Below are 20558 nucleotides of genomic sequence, written 5' to 3' on the forward strand. Positions count from 1 at the left end.
ATGTCAATCTCTCGTTTAGTCGTTTATACACAAGACATTAATGTCTTTTTCTTCCTTTTTACCCAATTTGCTTCAAGGAATGTCCAATCCCATCTAAAAAAAAAAAAAAAAAAAAAAAAAAAAAAAAAAAAAACTTATTTTTCTCCTTAATCACACATCTCTGTCGTGTAGTCCTTTCGTCTGACTCAAAAATGGTCGTGGTTTATCTTGCTGGCCAAGAAAGTCCACAAAAGCCCCCAAATTCTACACCAACACCAAACACAGAATTAGGCAGAGCAAAATTAAAATAAAGTCTAATCACGTGTTAAAGAAAAATTACTTATAAGGTTATAAATGGGTATATTTATCTAAAACGGCTCTATTTTAAACTAAATCTTTGAACTTTTAAATTAAGTTAAAATAACGTGTTTTGTTTGGAAACCTTGATATCATGCCATTGACAATCGACACTTTGACATAGAAACAAAATAAAATAGTTACGAGGAAAAAACTCCAAACTTGCATTAATGTTTTAATTGGCTATATATAACGTTTCTGTTAAAGATTACGTACTTATCTGTATATAAAATTAATCATGTATATGAGTATATCTCTCCATTTTTCTATATATCTTTCTAAGATAATTGAACCAAAACTAATAGCTTCAATCTACGATGATTGTATATTTTAGGAAAAAGTCTAGAAAAACTCAACAATTAATATCCTTTGACGCTTAACAATTCATTGTGTTATTTTTATATTTTAGGTCCATTGAAATCATTATATTTTTTATTTGTGGTTAAATTAATGATTCACAACTATATAACCGAAGAAAACTGTTTGCATATTGCATCATTTGTTTAACCTATAAGGCTATAGAGATTATGTGGAATATCGATTACATGTTCTGAAAATAAAACGATAGCAATTTTCTTATGTAATCTCTTTAGTTTAGTTCCCTATAGGCTATGCAACCGGTATTTTTGGTTACAGTGGTCGATATTCAATCCACCTCTTTAACATCATAAAACATTCTTCGGTTTTATATACAGTTGCGATGTGTCCTGCACCCTGCAACACACAAAAAAAACGCATCGATCCAGATTCAAATCTCAAAAGCTTCAACTTCAGGTGACCTATCGTTTTCAAAAATAAAAACAATATTTATAAACATAGGAAACAATAACATTTTGGTTACTTGCCTTCACAGTAGCAAATGTCATCCTATTCGAATAACTCTGTGTATACCTGTACAAACATGACAAACATGACAACCTAATTTGGTATCACGTTATGGCATGACTAATAACAACAATTATACATTACCCGGCGATTTGACCTTGATGCTTCCATGAACGCCATTGATCGGTGACATTGTAATCAAGGTCTTTTATCCATGCTTGAGTCGACTGATGGGGAACTTGCATATCATGATCACCACTGTGCCAAATTATTACCAAATTTCAATCCCAAGATCAAATGTGAATCCATATAATATGTTGTAAAATGAAGAGAACCTGTATATGAGTGAGCGGTAATCCTTGCTACTAAGGTTGAGATGATAAGGTCTCACATCATATAATGTTATGGTGAAATTTAAAAAATCACGGTTGCATCTTATCCAATTTCCTATGCTTCCCTGCATTTTTGTAGGATATGTATTAACAAACTATGGCTCTATCTACCTTAAATATATAGGAATTGTTATTAGTTATATCTACCCTAAATATATAGGAATTGTTATTAGTTATCCATAAAGTTGTTTAACATTAAGATACATATGAACCAAAGGGCTCTTGGCCAAGCAATATCATGTGTTTGAAAATGTATATCTCCTCTAAAGGTTGTCTCGTGATGGAAATGTGTGATTTTGGGAGTAAAATTTAGAGGGTGTGAGTTAACCATTTCCAAAAACACAATACACACAAAACTAATATTTTTCAAACTCGTTAATGACAATTTTAATAATCAAACGTTAAGGGTATGTTTTCAAAACTAATTGGTAGTATAGTTTTGTTTTTGTAGAATAGTTCGACAAAAGTAGGTGTAAACTTTTAAATGGACAAATTACATATAGTTTTCTTTGTGTAGAATAGTTATGCAAAAGTAGTTGTAAACTTTTAAAGGGATAAATTAAGATAGTTTCGTTTGCGTAGAATGGTTCTGCAAAAGTAGCTGTAAACTGTTAAAGGGATAAATTACATGCTAAAATCTAATTTTGGGTTCTTCCAAGTGTTCATTTCATCAATGGAATATAGTATTATCGACTCAATTAAACTCAAATTTTTATTAAAATGTTTTATACCTATAACCAACTTTTTATTATTTTTAAAACCATCCGTTGTCTAACTTTTAATTCAGGCATCTGACTCACCTCATATATCTTGTCTTCGTCAATTCCTCACACCTCCTTCCATCAATATGCAATGTCGTCATCAATCCTCAGCAAACCCTATCATATTCACTGTCCTATCATAACACCTCACAATGCCCATTCAACTTCTACTCGTATACATAACCACACACCTCTCTATAGGACCAATCCTTTCACAAAGTTAACCCTTGTTTTTATTTAGTTAGTTATCAATTTTATTCATTTTTTCCTAGTATAATATTTTCCTTATGTGTTTTTGGACATTGTATTTTCCATAACTTATATATATATATATATATATATATATATATATATATATATATATATATATATATATATATATATTGGTTTTACAAAAAATGGCCTAAAACATGGGCCTATTAAACTATTATTTGTATACTAACATCATTCCAAAACTTGATTGGGGTTTAATGCTCACATTAAAACTGAACCAAAGTTCAAGAAATAAAGATGATGGAAAACCTTTGAATAAGATATCATAGTACCGAGATGATGATAGAACATGAAGTACATGAGCTCTCCCTAAAACAACATGGTAGAGAATAAAGTGTTTGTCGATCTCAATATATTAGGTTTGTTGATGTTGAATTGTGTTTGAGGACATGTATTTTCGCAACCATTGTCATAGTAAACAACAATTCCTTTAGTAAGTGAAGCATGAAGTTCTCTGAGGATATCACACAACCAACATGTCTTAGCAGCGACATTAGCGATGCCTATGTATTCATCTTCGAAACTAGATATGAAACTTACATCGGGTGAAGTGATTGTGCCCCAAGAAGACACTATATCAGCTGAAGTTTTCTTTTGAGTAGGTAATGATTCTAAAGGATATGGATATAGGCCATAATCAGTGGTACCATGGACATGGCACATGATGCACTTCAGATCATGAAAATAGGGCTCACAAGGATCATACATATAAAGACAAATGTATTGAAGAATTTATGTGAGATCCTACTGATAAGGATTGGCTAGGGTTGTGCGTCCGGTCTGTGTTACTAGTATTGAGGATATGTTCCTGACTAAAACATAATCAAAAGTGCATGAAGTACTTTGAATTTATTTTATATGTAACACCTGTTTTCCGGAATAGGTCGATTGAGGACTTAAAGGGATCAAAAGTAACGTTTTTGGGAAAAACCTTGTGCCAGGATGTGGTGAATAAAGCACCACGGCGTGGCATGCCAAATGCATGAATGCGTATCTCTTTGAGTGCCACTACGTGACAAACTATTGGTCACGACGTGACAACCTCCTGCCTGTAAAACCATATTTTTCGGGCCTTGAACCCTATTTAAAGGAAGTGAGGGCTAGTGTTTGCATACCCTCAACCTCCATCACCTCTTTCACCCTCAAATAAACCCTAGCCTCCATCGACTCCTTTTTAAAGCTTTGAGGTGTTTTGTGACGTTGAAGGAGAAGAAGAAGGTGTTCTTGAGTATTGATCCAACAAAAAAATATCCTCATCATCTTGTTGCACACCTAATGGACCTTTGGAACTCCTCAAGTTGTTATCTTTAGTGTGCAAACCTTTTAAATCTAGATTTAGAGGCTTGTTCTTCATATTCTTGTTGGTTTGGATGAGTAGATTCCGTAAAGTAAACAACTTTATGGATCCTTGAAGTCCCTTTGGGGTTATATGTTCTAGATCTAGAGATCTACGGTGTTTTTGGTCACATACACAAGTTTGAGTTCATTTCCTCCATGTTTTTGACCTAAAATGTAAAGAGACATGCATTGGACGTGCATGTCAATAAAGCACCGATTTTTATGATGCATTAGGTAAAGGAAAGCCTTCTGGAACATATGGATGGGTGGCCTTGGTTATTAAGAACTTAATGCATTAAGAAGGCCAGAGGAGTTCTCACAACGTGAAGGATTGGCCTTCAAGGCGTGAGAAAAGGCAGTCTCCGTGACTATTTTGTCTTGAGGCCACCACGACGTGGCAGAATCTTGGCCACGAAGTGGCGGACGACTGTGAGAATTAAAGACAGTTTAAGTATTTTGTCCAAACTCTTCAAAAATTGTAGCTTTAAATTGATAATGCTTTACATAATACAACATATTAAATCTAATAAATTAAGTATAATATGTTGAAAATTAAAAACATAACTTTATAAGTATAAGTAAATATATTATTTTAATATTGAAATTTAGTTTCTTTATGATCACACTTTAGGTTTGATATTTATTTAACATTATTAACCAAATTATAATCATTATTAGAAAGACACTACCATTTATCACTTTTAACTATTTACAAAATAGTATTTTGGTTGTTTAAGTTAAATTAAAATTTATATTTAAGTTGGTCTTGTAATGTTATATTCAAATTTAAAATTTAAATATTTTATACAAATTGTTCAAAAGTTGTAGCTTTAAAATGACAATGATTTACATCAAATAATATATTAAAACAAATAAATTAAGTATAATATGTAAAAAGGTAAAAAAAAAAAAATATAATTTTATAAGTAGAAGTAAATATATTTTTTTAATATTGAAATTTAGTTTATATATGATTACACTTTAGGTTTGATATTTATTTAATCTTATTAACCAACTTATAATCATTATTAGAAAGAAATTGAAAAGTCATGGGAGTTTCAAATGAATGTGGTAAAAAGAAAAATAAATGGGAGTTTCAAATGAATACAGTGATTAACAAAAATTTCCTTTATAATATAGTATGATATAGGTTCAAATGTAGATTGACATCTATTATGTGGACGTGTGGATAATGCTATTCTATGAGAATTTCTATGAGAATTACAAAGAAAATATGTTGTTTGATAATATGAATACGTTCAATCTTATATAGTTATTTTAATTATTAAGCATTTTCACTAATTAAATCGTCTATAAGATTATTATCCATTTTTTTTAATTATTCTCATTCTGTCAGAATGTTATCAGTATGGTTATTGAATCGTATTATGTAAGAATTAAAATAAATAAATGAACGATGAATGAGAACAAAAATAAATTAGAGTTGGTGAGAATCCATTAAAAGAACAATAGTTCTATAAGATTGAACGTATTCACATTGCTAAACAACATATTTTCTTAGTAATTTTCATAAAATAGCATTATCCACACGTCCACATAATAGTTGTCCATCCACATTATAACCTAGCCCCAGACACATATATTGTATATTAAATTTAATTATTATTTAATTAAATAAAGATAGATATTAAATGATATTCATAATTATAATTATTTTTAAGGAAACTAATTAAGTTCGTCATCAATATCAGCAATAATATTTTTTTAGAATGAATTTGCATCTACGTTTTTATGTATGGGTTTGTGTTTTGTTTCAAGACTCACTTATTCAAAATACAACAAAGCTGCCTAGAACATTGAGAATGATAATGTATTCTAGCATAATGAGAGTTTATTCTAGTAGAATACACTATCGTTCTCTATGTTTCAAACAACTTTATTGTATTTTAAGTGAGTGGGTTCTGAAAAGAAACTCGAACCCATACATGAAAACCTAGATGAGAATTCATTCTGAAAGAATATTATTGCCCACATTATTAACAAATTTAATTAGTTTCAATAAAAATGAAATTATAATTATGTATATCATTTAATATACATACAATTATGAAAATCATTTAATATCTATCTTTATTTTATTAAATAATAATTTATTTTTTACTAAATTCTTATTTATACATAGTAACACACAATAAATGTAAGGATCACATGAACGTGTGTGTATATATATATTTATTTATTGTGAGGACAATTTTTAGCCTTAAGATTTAAAAAAATAAATGACCAAGATATGATTTTGTTTATCGTCAAAATCTCATTAGATTATATGACATTTTCGTAATTAATTGTAAGAGTTTGATAATTTCAAGAGAAGGTTAATTGTTTGGTGGGTACAAGTGAAAAAAACCAAAAAATTAAATGAAAAAAAAAATGAAAATCAAGTCATGTGGCCTTTCCAGCTGACATGTGCCCACCACCCTCCCCAGCATGACAATTGTTCAGTCCTTATTGGCTGGTGAGTTTTTTTTTTCTACTTGTTTAGTTTTTCAACCATAATTTTTTTTTTTGAAAAAAAAAATCTGAAAAAACCAAAGTTTTTATAATTTAATTCTCTACAAAATGAGCACAATCACAAAATTTTGAAAAGAAAATATTTTTTTATTTATAAAAACCCGAAAAAAAAATTCTCCATAAATTATAAAAATTTAAGGAATACCTCACTATTGAATGACTTCGTAAACATAATTTTTAAAAAATAAGGTATTTTGATACAAATTTTTAATGATCCTTAATTATTATATTTTTATGATTCAAAGTTAACCGATTCAAAAAATATAATGATCCAAATGTTATATTAAACAAAAACTTTATTTAATTCAATATATTATGATTCAAAAAGTATGATGCATAATATCATTATGATTCAAAATTTTATGATCTAAAAATAATATGATTTAAAAAAAGTATGAACGGAAAATATTATGATCCTTAATATTGTTCTTATTTAAAATTTTCTAATTGTTAAACATTAAAAAACTTAAGCCGATATTTAGTAAAAAAAAAAAAGATCCCTACTATCTTTGTAATGCCCAGTTCCTGGTACGTATTTTAATTTAAGTTTTAGCATTTTTACTCTAGGACTCGACGAGTTGGAGGTCCAACTGGTCGAGTAGATGTGAGTTTTGGGACGCGGGTGGAAGTGTCTACTCGCCGATTCGGAAGTCTCGACTTGACGAGTAGACCTGTCTGGATGAAACCCCAAATTTGAGGGTTTGCACCCTATTTAAACACATTAATTGGCCTCCACTCCAGCCTCCATCACCCTCAGACCCCTATTCTCAAAACCCTAAGAAGTTGTGAGTGTTCTTGAGCTTTTTGGTATCATTTTTGTGATTTGAAGCTTAAAGAAGGAAGGAAAGGCTTGGAGGTTCAAGAAGAAAGCAGTAGATCCAGAGTCTTGGTTGCATTTCCAGCTTGTTTGAGGTAAAAGCTTCAACATTGACTTCCCATTTGTTAGATCTTCTTTAGGGCTTGAATCTTGTCATTTTTGGGGCATTTCTAAGTCACTTTTGGGTTTAGAGTGTATAGTAGAGTGATGACTTCATATCTCGAACCATAGAGGGTTCTCATGGCATAAAGGTGCCATCTTTATGGTCATGGGAGCCCCATGAACCTTGTAGACTTCATTTTTGGGCCTTTTGAGCTTGAAGACCCATGCATGGACATAAAGTTCGTGACTTTACGTGTTGTATCCACCTTAGGAGGTCAGATGTACTCGTTGGATGCAATGAGCTTCACAGAAATCGATTGTATGCAAATGGGCTTTGGGGGGCTCGCCGAGTTGTTCATAAGACTCGGCGAGTAGGGTAATGGTTCCCCCAACCCTTTTCTGTTTCTGAGGAATCTGGTTGAGTCTAGAAGAGGACTCAACAAGATGAACGTGAATATAAACTTGAAGATCAAAGGACTCGACGAGTTCAAGGATGAACTCGACGAGTTCAAGGCAATGTCCCGATTGATATGAAGATGAACTCGACGACTTCAAATGAAAAGTCTTTATTATGTCATAAGGAGAAACTCGGCGAGTTGGGGGGAAACTCGACGAGTCAGATCGTGAAGTTGAGATTCTCTGAGTTAGGGAACTCGACGAGTTGAGTCAACCAGAAGTTGACTTTGACCATGATGTTAACCTTGGACGTGACCTTTGACTTGAGTTGACCCTCGAAAGAGTTAATAGTAAGAATGGTAATTAAGGAATGTTGTTATGTGTAGGAGTTTGAGGAGATTGAGAGAAAGATCCCAGCACCGAGGACAGTTCGACTACCATACGACATTGAGGTGAGTTACCTTCCAGTAGTAGTGGGTCTATAGACATAACATCGGCCCACTAGTAGGGGATCTTTGTTAGATGATTGTCTTTGTGATAATTGTCTGGATCGTCACTATCTGAAATGTTTTATGGGATAGGATGCTTGCTATATATGTTAGTGGTAGTAGGGGTGGGATAGTTCCCGGATATCGGTTGAAAGATACCGAAGGGGTCGTCAGAACCCATGCATGCTTAGTAGTATGTTTATATTATGCTATTATGTGTAGTGGTAGGGGTGAAATAGTCCCCAGTTACCGATTGATAGATATTGAAGGGGAGGTTAGCTCCCGGTGACCGATTGAAAGATACCGAAGGGGAGCTCAGCTCCCAGATATGCCAGGCAGATACCGAGGGATAGCCATTATGTGATATGTGGTATGATAAGGGAACTCACTAAGCTTTGTGCTTACAGTTTTCAGTTTTGGTTTCAGGTACCTCTTCATCGAAGGGAAAGGAGTCGGCATGGTAGCAGCGCATCGCACACAAATGATTTCCACATTTTGAGATCCATGGGATTATAGTATGACATTATTACTATATTGATGATATGGTTTTTGAGACATATGATTATGGTTTTATGAATTGAAGTAACTCAATGATGTTTTCTTATAAATTGTTTGTATAAAATGTTATGTCAAAAATGAAATTTTTGATCTTGAAAATTGTGATGTTACAATCTTCAAGTATGTAGTAAAGATATTTAAAAAAACAAAAAATAAAAAATAAAAAAATTACAAATAAAACGAAAAAAAAAAACGAAAAAAATTAAAAACATTCGAACCGAACATATATCTATTTAAAAAAATTGAACTTTTTTTAACAAAAAACAAAAAAATAATAATAATAACGAAAAAAACAAAATAAATGAAAAAGATACGTTTCATGGACATTCGTTGCACAAAATTATTTTTTCGAGTCTGTATTACGTTTAATGCACGTACGAACGCGTCACGACCAATTAAATTAGTTTAACGTTTGTGTCATTGACGGAATGATTGGTGGAGAATAGTCATCGCGGTTATGAAAATTTGAAAAAAAAAAAAACTTATTTTTTTATTTTTTATATTTATAAAAAACTTAGAAAAACATTATTCAAAAATTATAAAAAATGTAAAGAATACTTATACTCGCTATTCTAATGACTTGTTAAAAGAATTATCATCACGGCTCTTACTAACAATATTGAGTTTCTTAGTCTTATAATATGTGCTTCGATTTCCTCTAGAATATGTGCTTAATTATACTGTAACCTAAACTTAGTCAATTCAAAAGAGTACAAGCTAGTTTCTCTTCAAGTGCTTATAACTACGATTATATTTACTTTAAATGTATAATTACCTTTCGGATATGCAATGCTTCTTTGACATCATCATCATTCACCCAATAATTAACTAGATCTTTAGGATCATACTGCATCGTCAAAACCACATGCTAATTAAATCTCATGTAACTGGATTTTACAAGGATTATAGTAGACATACTTGACAATAAGATGCAGAAAGAGGCCGACGCTCTTTAGATCGTATTTGGCTAGGCAGTTTTATTGGCGAAACGGTTGCACTGCAATACGGTTCTAACACGTCTTCCTTTTCAATACCATTAATACACTACAAAAGTTAAATATTCCAACTTTTTTCATGGCGCCAAGTAAATAAATTTATAACACAAAGAATGAGGAATAAGTAATAAACCTCCTGGTATAACTCAAGGTTTCGAAGACACTCTACGTTGTTTGGGTCTATATAACCTGATTGATATTCTCCATGACAACTTTGTAACAATGACTATAAAGACATTAATGAAAATCATTAGATAATTAAACAAGTATTGAAATATAGGAGATGCTTACGATATAAGTTGCACAAACCTTATAGAGTTCATCAGAAATAAGTCCCATACCATTTGCAAATCGGATTTGGTAATTGTTAGCAGGGAAGGTAATAGGGTTCCCGAGTATGTAACCCTGTTGCACAAGATTCATCAATGATTTTGTAATACCTAATTGCAATTAACATGGGATAAAACGTGAAACCTTGAGATTAATGTAAGGCTTAGTTCCAGCATCGTTTCCTGCACATGACAAAAGTTATGTTAAATTTGATTATACATAATTGATGCTCAAACATTTTCACAAAATAATAATAATAATAATAACAACAACAACATACCATTTGATATTAGTTGTGTGATTACGGGGATAGGGATTCCAGAATACGAGTCTCCTGCAACGTAGAATGGGTTGGAAGTGAACTCTGGATTACGCTTGAACCACTGTTGAATGTATCCAAGCATAGTAAGAAGACTCGCACTGTCAAATTATCATATACAACATGTTTCATATCTAGTACGTTGTTGGTTTGATGAAATGTGACACACAAAAAAAAAGGCAACAAAATAAGGATCTATATGTTATTATAAGGTCAACACTATGTTTGGGAAGACTATTTTCGTGGTATAGTGGTCTATAAATGACCAACAAACACATTTTATTACATCAAATGATCAAAGGGTAAAACATTTTTTTCCATGATTTCCAAGCGCTATATCGGGTAGAGTAGGTTGACTTTATAATATTGCTGAGTTTTAGATTTTGTTACAAATTTGGTCTAAACATTTTTTATAGAGTTGCTTCAAAATTAATTTGTTTTTACAAATTCAATCTTTTTAAACTTCTTTTAGAAAACTTTTTGTATAAACTTTTTATAAAAAAAAAAAAAATAAAAAAAAATAATCTTTGTTTATTTTTTCCACAACATTTTTATTAACTTATCATACAGATTCTTATACTTTTTTTTTACATTTAAACTCATAATTTTTCACGTTTAACATACTTAGGTAATCACTTTTAAATCGACTAAAAATATAATTGTTTTAAAAACAAAATTCATCTCTTAAAACTTATATTTTTAATATGAATAACTACTAAAGTTTGTAAATATTTTCTTTTACTTTTCCAAAATTGATGACAAATATCCTTATTGTGGTGTTTAATTTTGAATAAACTTAAGTAGATATTTAAAACAAACATATTTCTATCCGTATCTAAAAAAACATAACTGTATATGAGTATCCTAGTTCTTTTGAGTTGAAATTAATTCACCATTCTATTAAATTTGCAAGATAAAAAATAATGTTTGAGAAATGTACCTTTCTCATAAATTCGTAGGCATGGTCAAAATATTGGATGTCGGTAGAATGAACGCTACGTGTTGATTTTGCATAAGAAAACCCTGTACCGACCGGAATATCTAAGAAAATTATGTTTGTCATCTGCATTCCAAAAAGATTTGTTATATAAGAGTAATCAATTTCATAGATGTATTATCTATAAAAAGATCAAATATAGGGTTTATTAAAATAATTTCATTACTATTGTAATAATATACTTGTACATTATGAATCACATTCCAATGTTGAGTGTGTCAGTAATTAATGGAGACACCGTGTATACATTTTTCATAAAAATAAACAAAACTCCCCAAAATATATCATCCTATCTGTCCTACCTTTTGACTAGATCTACTTTCCATGGCATCCAATGATCAACGTATTGACACGTTTGTATATATACAGTTTTTAATTATGTTGCACCGAATCCCCCCTCTGGTCCACGAAAGCCGCCTTCCACACAAAACTTATCCGCAAGAATGTATACATAAACAGAGAGAGAGAGAGAGAGAGACCTTGGTCCATGAATATATTCTCGGAATCAAGGTGGGCAAGCTTCCATTGTAAGGCACCGCGCGAAACTCAATTGGACCTATATTGTTTGGATTGGGATAAGGAACCGAAGTTTCATGATTATTAAATAATGTTTGGTGATCTATATTTATTTACTTATTGATAAGAAATCAATCAGATATCAATAAATAATAGATACCGATCTGCAGAAGGAGGCCGGAGATTGAAGAACAACCGGGGCCACCGGTAAGCCAAAGCAAGAGAGGATCATCTTTGGGATTTGACTCAGAATGAATGAAGTAGTAAAACAGTTGAACATCCTCATTCACATCCACTCCCACATACCTACATATACATATATGTCATTCATTTCAATTTGGTGGTTAAAAATCACATAAACAAACTGAGGAAGAAGAAGAAGTGAAGTAGATCTAATGAATGATGGAATACCCTGTTTCGAGATGGAACGGAAGAGGTCCTTCAAAACCTGGAAGATACTCGATTCTCTTTGTTGACGTTAAATTTGCAGTACATAAACAAAGGAGGATGGTCAGAAACCGATACATCATCGATCTTTGGTATTATATATACAAATATATGATATGATATATGTATTGTATTTGAAGAAAAATTTGAGTCTGTAATCACTAACATGACAACCTGGGATTTAATACGAATACATAAATAAATATATATATATATATATATATAAGCTAACAAATTATTTGTCCTGTCACGCCTTTTAAAACCATTAAAAATGTTATATTCTGACATGGATTTTATCCATAAAAGATTGTGTCATGGGAGATAGATACACACTTATTTACCACCGTCCATCCGATACGTTGAATTATAAAATAAAAGTTTTTTATTTTTTCAAAATAAAACTTATAATAAATTTATAACGAAATTTAAGGATAAAATATAGTTAAATTAAGTATTAATACTTTTTGGTATGTATTTTAATTAAAAAAAAAGTGTTCATTTACAAAAATATTTTAATAAAATATATTCAATATTGTTGGTGTTTTAAGCATGTTGATGATATATGTTTAATAATGTAATATACTAATATACTCATAATAATAAGTTTAAAAAAATTGTAAAATAAAACTTGTATATAAAACTAAAGGATAGAAAATGAATTAATTTTGAAAGTTGTTGAACTAATGTGAGATTTCGAAGCACATCTATGCTAAAGAAAGCCCAATATGGTGCCCCTTTTAGATTAAATTAACGGCCATTGGGTGTGAGCGATTTTGATTAAAAAAAATGATTTTTGTCCAAATCCAAAAAAAATCAAACTAAATTGAATTTTAGGCGATTCATATTAAAATGAAAACTCAATTACAGAAATCCTAAATTACATTAAGTTATGTTGAACTTGAGTCAGACAAAAAGAAATATAAGTGGACAATGAATTATTTTGTCTATTTATAAAACAATATAGATTTAAAATAATAATAATAATAATAATAATAATCATAATAATAATAATAATAATAATAAGTAACCGGAATTGTCTTTGTAAAATACCATTATTTTAATAAAACTTAACAGTATTTTCTAAACTGATAATTTATTACTCATTTATGGTATTTTTAAATAATATTATTTAATAAACCAAAAATATTTCAAAATTTATTTACAATAATAACCCACAAAACTATTTCCGGTCAAATGAGTCAACGAGAAAGAAATAAATAAATACATAAGTGGCTTAATGCTGCAATTAAACTAGAGTAGAAAAATTACATAAGTGGTTATCATCGAGTATTATTAACCTTAAAAAAATTAACAATTCATTTAAGGGATATCGATTAGCTTTTATTTAATGAGTTAATTAATAAAAATAATCTTTTTATTTTTGAAAATAAGTATTTTATTCGGAGCGCATGTAGTATGGAGTATTTGTTTATTTTGGATTTATAGAAAGTTATGTAAGATGTAACGTAAAGTAAGTCCAAAATTTGACATGTTAGCAACGGGTTCATATCAAACCATCATCGTATATTACTATTGTATATTACTGACTAGATATTGTACATTTTGTATAGTTTCACAAATACAACATTTGTTTCCATTATTTCTTTCATTACAACCAAAAAGTTATAATAGCTTATTCATTTGAAAATGAGTTCATAAAAAAGCTTTGTCAACCTCCCATTTTAGTGTCATAATCTTCAAATAGCAGAACTTTTTTACACACATCTAGAAAGATGTGAACAACTGGTTTGAATTGTTCTTTGTCATTATGGGATGTTTGGTAAGATACTTTTGTAATATACCTCTCGTTTGTTTACAGTTACAATTTCATCGTGTCGGATAGATGCCGGCGAAATAATATCATCACCTTAGCATTCATTTTTGATTAACTTCAACCTCATGATCGTCCTCGTTATAAATGTTATCCAATAGATCTTGGGCATCTAGATGGTTATGAATATATGTTAAATCCAGTCCAAATAGTACTTCTTATCGACAACACCCAAAATTGGGAAATCAAGTTTGAACAACATTTTCTTCAATGAACTGCTTTGTTTGTTTTTTCGTTTTGTTTTGTTTTTTGGTAACTGCTCAAACGAAAAAAGTGAACTATGATGCTTCCCTCTTTGAGCAAGATTCATTCAACCATTCGCATTGATCATACAAGTGTATTTACAAATACATAACAACCACTATAGATAAGGCAAAAGTTAAGTAAACCAAATGTTGTAAAATTTATGTACATAAATAATATTCATGGAAGATTGAAAGCAACCATTCGTATATTATGAGATACAATAATCACAAATTTAATATTTGCTATTGAAGATAAAAATAAAAAATAAAAATTAATAATTAGTCAAAAATTAATAAAAGATTAATATAATTAGAGAAGTAAAAAAGAACACTATTGAAAAAAAAAAAAAAGATAATTGTATATTAAAAAAAAAGAAAAGTCCAAAAGAATAAAATTGGGTTGTATAATCACCTTAAAAAAAGCTATCATGTCAAACTTTTTGCAGTTGATTCTTAATAACTGACATCAAAAATACTTTCATTAGAGATACTTTTAGGCCCATATAAGGTATGAAATAGATCTCTAGTAAAATTTAAATTTTAGCATAACAATACAATTAAACTATAAATTAAGTTAAACTCACCTAGATAAACATATAATAACACAAGAATAATGAAAACCAACGAACGTTATAACTCTCATATATTAATAGCAGCAGCCTATGACAAACAACATAGTATGTACAACTGCTTAATCCTCCCCAGCATAACAAATCAAAAACCATTCTATGAATCAATCCCCATCCCCAGCCTCAAAATCCCTCCTTATAACCTCAGCCAACAACTCATTCCACGTGTCAACCGGGCCCGGCATACACCAATGCAAACAATCCTGCGGTGGGGGCCGCCCATCCGCACTCCTTTTCACCACCTTATTCGGGTCAAGACTCCTATACGGGCCCGGATGACCATCATGCCTATACGCAAAAGCTTTTGTAATATCCATTAACACAACCCGCGATTTATTCGTTTTATTTTTCACACCAAGATTAAACCCCAACACTTGTTTTTCATGCATTACATTCGTAAACCCATTCTCCACCAACTCCACGGCGGGCTTCACCTTCCCGGTGCATGACCCGCCTGTGTTCCAGGCTCCACCCTCGTAGTGGTCCGGTGAATACGACCGGACCACAGTTAGCCCGGTGTAACCCGGGCTACTCACGAGGGTGGACATAATAGTTGCTACAGATATTTTAAAAGCTTCGGGGGATTCGATTTTTTTTGGACGGGATTTGTCAGGCCACCATAATTGTCCGCCCACGATTTCGTTGTTTAGAATGTAAACGGCTTTTTTTGCGAACCAATGACCGGAGGAAAGGACGAGAATGTCAAAAGTGGGAATGTCATTTAGAAAAGTTTCGTCTGGGATATCAAGGTGGAGCTTGTCTACACCCTCGGGTGCAAAATCAAAATTTTCGGTTGTTTTGTGGACTAGCCATGATGACCATATTCGTATGATTGTTACGGATGTTGATCGGAAATAATAACGTTGCATTCTTTTATTCCCACGGTTTTTTGGAGCTTCCGCCTGTAAATGTTTTAAATATTTTTTTAGTTTGATTTCATAAAAATTCATATAGTAGTTGTAATTATATTAGAAATTAAAGAAGAGAAGGAATACAAAATACTTGCCTGCCAAAGAATGCATAACATTGACTCCATCTGATTTCTAGCAACAGAGTCACCTACAAAAGCTAATGTCTTTCCTCTCATCAATTGTAGAAACTTTTTGGGGTCAAATCTTGGAAGATTGCATTTTGTGGGTTTCCATCGCCAATTCTCATACTCCTTATCAGGCCTACCGTTTCCTTGGCAGTTTTGCATCTGTGTCAACACAGGGCATGAATTGTTCGTGTATAAAGGACCACCCGAGTCATATACCCATTTCCCATCATACAAATCACACCCTACAAAAGTACAAATTATAAATCCAACCATCATAATCATATCAACTTTTTACTTTTTTCATACTACAAAAACAATAAAGTGCATTTTTTATACTACAATAGTTATTATGACAGATATGAAATTTTAAACCCTTCTAGAGCAAAGTCAACAAATGAGTTGGAGGGGGTGCTTTCGTTTTTTGTTTTCTTCATCAAGTCTTGTATGGGTAAAGTGGCTGGATTGATAATGATGTATGTCTTGATAAAATGTTGTATACATAAGGTTTGGACCGAATAAACCATCTGAAAGAGACTCTATATGAACATTTTACCCAAATATTCCAAAAATCAAGTTTCACTAGATTATTCAAATTATGTCATGAGATGAAAAAAGAAGGGCAAATAGGTAAAGGGGTGGTGTCTTTATACCTTAACCCATTCTCTCCAGATTAAGTAGAAAAGAAAGAGCCCTTATGTATAGCTTTCCAGATTAAATGCTTAACCCATTAAGCCTATTAAGTCAAACAGAAATAACCCCTTAGAACTGTAAAGACATTTACAATATTGGTACCTGAATCAACACTCTTCTTGGTACCTGCATCCACAGTCTTGTTGATACCTGAGTCAACGGTCTTGTTTATATCTGAGTCAATGGTCTTGTTGATATCTGACTCAGTGGTATTGTTGACATTTGTATCAACAGTCTTGTTGGTAGCTGAATCAACAATCTTTCTAGTTGTTTCTGTATCATTAGCCCTATCCTTGATCTCAAATATGCTTGTTTCATTAGTAAAGGGCGATAAATCAACTTTGCTAGCTTGATCTAGGTTAAAAAAGTACCCACTAACTTTAGATCCAATTGGCTGATCGACAAGAAGCGAAGAGGCAAAAACTAAGAACAAGGCAAGTCCCCCAATTGAAGCTGCAATTGGTACAAGTGTCTTAGGGTATGCAGAACCCAAACCCATGGCCTTATAAAACCCAAAGAAACTAACCAATCGATGTTAGTGGTAAAAGATTCTCCTTAAAGACATTATTAATTCCTCCATTGCATTATTGTGTATCAATAAAATCCACCTGTAACATGTGGAAAGGGAAATATGTAAAAATGTAAAATCAGGCTATAAGACTATTGCTAGTCATATAAGAAATAACTTATTTTCAACTTCATATAGACTTGGTAAGAAATATGTAATACTCAAGATGCACTTAAATGAAATGCCAAGAAGATAGCATCAGGAAATGATATTCAGTGTAAACATACACACTACTGCATTATATGTTTTCATGTTTCCTTAGATACTAAGCTATGTGCTATTTAGTCAAATAGCAGTCAAAGGAATAAGATAAGAAATGCCAGAATAGACTTCCCATCAATTTACATATGAGATATTCTTATTCCTTACAATGGCAAATTCTGAAAATTCCTTCATAGGGGCCACTTATATAATCTAGTCGAGTCTAAATGGTCAAAATAATTGGGTTAGGTCAAAAAGATCTACTTTTCAGTTCAATTTATAAAAAATATGCGAAATATTCCATTGTTTCCATGATTATTAATAGTAGTAAGTGTTGGTTAATGTTGTGCAGCTATGTTACAGTCGTCTTATGTATATATTAGAAGGTAAAAAAAGTATGTTCTTGTTTTGATGGAGTAACCATATATTTGAATGCTAAAAGGAGAGATTATTACACTGATTTTGGTTAAATGCTAGATTTACACCTTGTTTTTTACCAAACAAACAATTTTTGGATGCCATATACTGAACAATTCTATTTCTACCAGTGGCTATTCAAATTAAACCATTCATGTCTCTAAAACTATCAATGTTTGACTAAATTGAACTTGGATGTCTAGTTCCAGTATCTGTCAAAATAGAATTCGAATCTCAAAATCAGTAGCCATATAAACATAATTTGTTGACTCCAAACTTCAGACAATTCACAGAGTTATCAAAATCATATTAAAAAACGACTATAGATCACATATAATTTTATAAAAATATTAAATCATCTCAACAATGTCTAGTAATTTAGGATTTTCAAGATTACCCAAAAAAATGGTTAAAACCAAAATTTAAAGTTTTGAACTACTAATTTTACCAAGACTGAAAGAGTTGAAGGAGAAGAAGACGGCATGTGGGAGAGAGGCCAAAAATAGTGAATCACCCCTGTTCGATGTTCCAGTGTTCGTCGGTCGATTTCCTGCGTAAAGGAAGCAACAGCCAAGCGCCTTGGGCTCTAACTAGTAGAGGCGGGCAAACCGGATTTTTTTTTCTTAACCTGGTTATAAAACTGGTTCGGACTTCTGATCGAGTCAAAGTAGTCAAATCCACTAAGCCAGATCCTATACAAACCGGATCGGACCGAAATGTTTGAAACCGGTTCGAAAAAATCCGGCAGTATTGGGCTTTTTCAAAGCTATTCACTATAAAAACATTTTTAAGCAATTTTCTTTCTTTCTTGGTTTTTAATTGGGAAAATGACTCTCGAGGGTAATTAACTTTTCCATTTGTACTCATTTGGTCCTTTTTTTTGTATTCAATATACCATCGAACTTGTTGTTGGTGTTTACCATAACCCTTTTGACCGGTTTTTGACCTGTGATAGCCGGTCAAAGGGTTATGGTGAACACAAACAAAAAGTTTGATGGTATATTGAGTACAAAAAAAGGAAAGGGACCAAATGAGAACAAATGCAACAGTTGGTTACCCTCCTGATTCATTTTCCCTTTACTCATTTACAACAAATCTCACATCATCTTCTAGTGATATTAATGACTTTATAAGATTCATTCTTGCTTCTCTTCAAAACATAACCTACGAAAGGACATTATTCATATATGTACAACTTTTGTAATGCACTTGAATATTTATTAGGGGAATCTTGACTAAGCATACGCATTTCATGACTACATTTACATTTGCAATCAAATGATTTATCGTATCATGGATTCTAGACAAGTCTACAAACGAGTGGAATCACAAGTGCTGTGATTTTTGAGTTTACTTAGCTTTAAGATCGAACTCATGGGGTTAGATACAATATCAATATGTACAATATTAAGGTGATGTGTCTACAAAAGCAGCATGATATTGTACATATTGATGTTGTATCTTATCCCATGAGTTCGATCTTAAAGCTAAGTAAACTAAAAAATCACAACACTTGTGATTCCACTCGTTTGTAGACTTGTCTAGAATCCATGATACGTTAAATCATTTGATTGCAAATCTAAATGTAGTTATGAAATGTGTCTGCTTAGTCAAGATTCCCCTAATAAATATTCAAGCACATTACAAAGTTGTATATGTATGAATAATATCCTTTCGTAGGTTATGTTTTGAAGAGAAGCAAGAATGAATCTCATAAAGTCATTAATATCACTAGGAGATGATGTGGGATTTGTTGTAAATGTGTAAAGCGAAAATGAATCAGGAGGGTAACCAACTGTTGCATTTGTTCTCATTTGGTCCATTTCCTTTTTTTGTACTCAATATACCATCGAACTTGTTGTTTGTGTTCACCATAACCCTTTGACCGACTATCACAGGTCAAAAGCCGGTCAAAATGGCTATGGTAAACACCAACAACAAGTTCGATGGTATATTGAATACAAAAAAAAAAAAAAAAAGTACAAACGCAAAAGTTAATTACCCTCAAGAGTCATTTTCCCTTTTTAATTCATGAACATATGTAATACATCAAACAAATATATATTGAAACATAAAAATATGATTTGAAAAGAAGCATCCTCTTCGTTATAGTCATTGATTTGATCGTCCATAGCCATCGTTACTATCCTCTTGTTTGGATTTAGTCCTCCTCCGCCATTTAGCGTAATCTCACTTCATATTCAGCTTGATACATATATTAATATGGAAATTAAAAGGGCAAATGAATCAAAGTTGCTACATGCATAATCTAGAAGGAGTAAAAGGATAAATCAGAAATATAGCTAAAATCTGTTAGAGAGACTGAGAGAGAGATTAATAAATTGGGAAGATGATTTCATTTGTTAATGGTCTAGACTTTTGATATTTCGATACGGTGTGTATATGGCTCTAAGCCCTAACCCAATTGCATTCTACAATGTGAATAAGCCCCAACACGATTTTATACTAATATTCTATCTAACTTTTAAAATTTTAATATTGTAATGCATAAATCA

The 20558-nt window shown here is 31.6% G+C and overlaps 2 protein-coding genes across 3 annotated transcripts; both read right to left on the minus strand.

Annotated features, from left to right (window-relative positions):
- On the minus strand, positions 1–12610 carry LOC145032282 (serine carboxypeptidase-like 12). Its single transcript, XM_078981044.1, has 15 exons — positions 12387–12610; positions 12136–12281; positions 11939–12015; positions 11403–11525; positions 10424–10526; positions 10288–10325; positions 10123–10218; positions 9947–10039; positions 9737–9862; positions 9594–9665; positions 1497–1618; positions 1306–1419; positions 1182–1227; positions 992–1050; positions 1–243 (listed from the first exon to the last, which is right to left on the minus strand). The coding sequence occupies exons 1-15, from the start codon at positions 12503–12505 to the stop codon at positions 186–188; spliced, it is 1392 nt and encodes a 463-aa protein (XP_078837170.1). The 5' UTR covers positions 12506–12610; the 3' UTR covers positions 1–185.
- A 2392-nt stretch (positions 12611–15002) lies between these two features.
- On the minus strand, positions 15003–18669 carry LOC145032284 (protein YLS7-like). 2 transcript variants are annotated; one of them, XM_078981047.1, is made up of 4 exons: positions 18557–18669; positions 16959–17464; positions 16134–16408; positions 15003–16029 (listed from the first exon to the last, which is right to left on the minus strand). In XM_078981047.1, exons 2-4 carry the CDS (start codon positions 17353–17355, stop codon positions 15232–15234), a joined length of 1470 nt encoding a protein of 489 aa, XP_078837173.1. In that variant the 5' UTR covers positions 17356–17464; positions 18557–18669; the 3' UTR covers positions 15003–15231. The 2 variants fall into 2 exon arrangements, with proteins under 2 accessions (XP_078837173.1, XP_078837172.1); XM_078981046.1 differs by having other exon boundaries at positions 18491–18666.
- Positions 18670–20558: the final 1889 nt, after the last annotated feature.

Source organism: Lactuca saligna, chromosome 2 (assembly GCF_052625555.1).
Source record: "Lactuca saligna cultivar CGN05327 chromosome 2, ASM5262555v1, whole genome shotgun sequence".
Taxonomy (NCBI): Eukaryota; Viridiplantae; Streptophyta; class Magnoliopsida; order Asterales; family Asteraceae; genus Lactuca; species Lactuca saligna.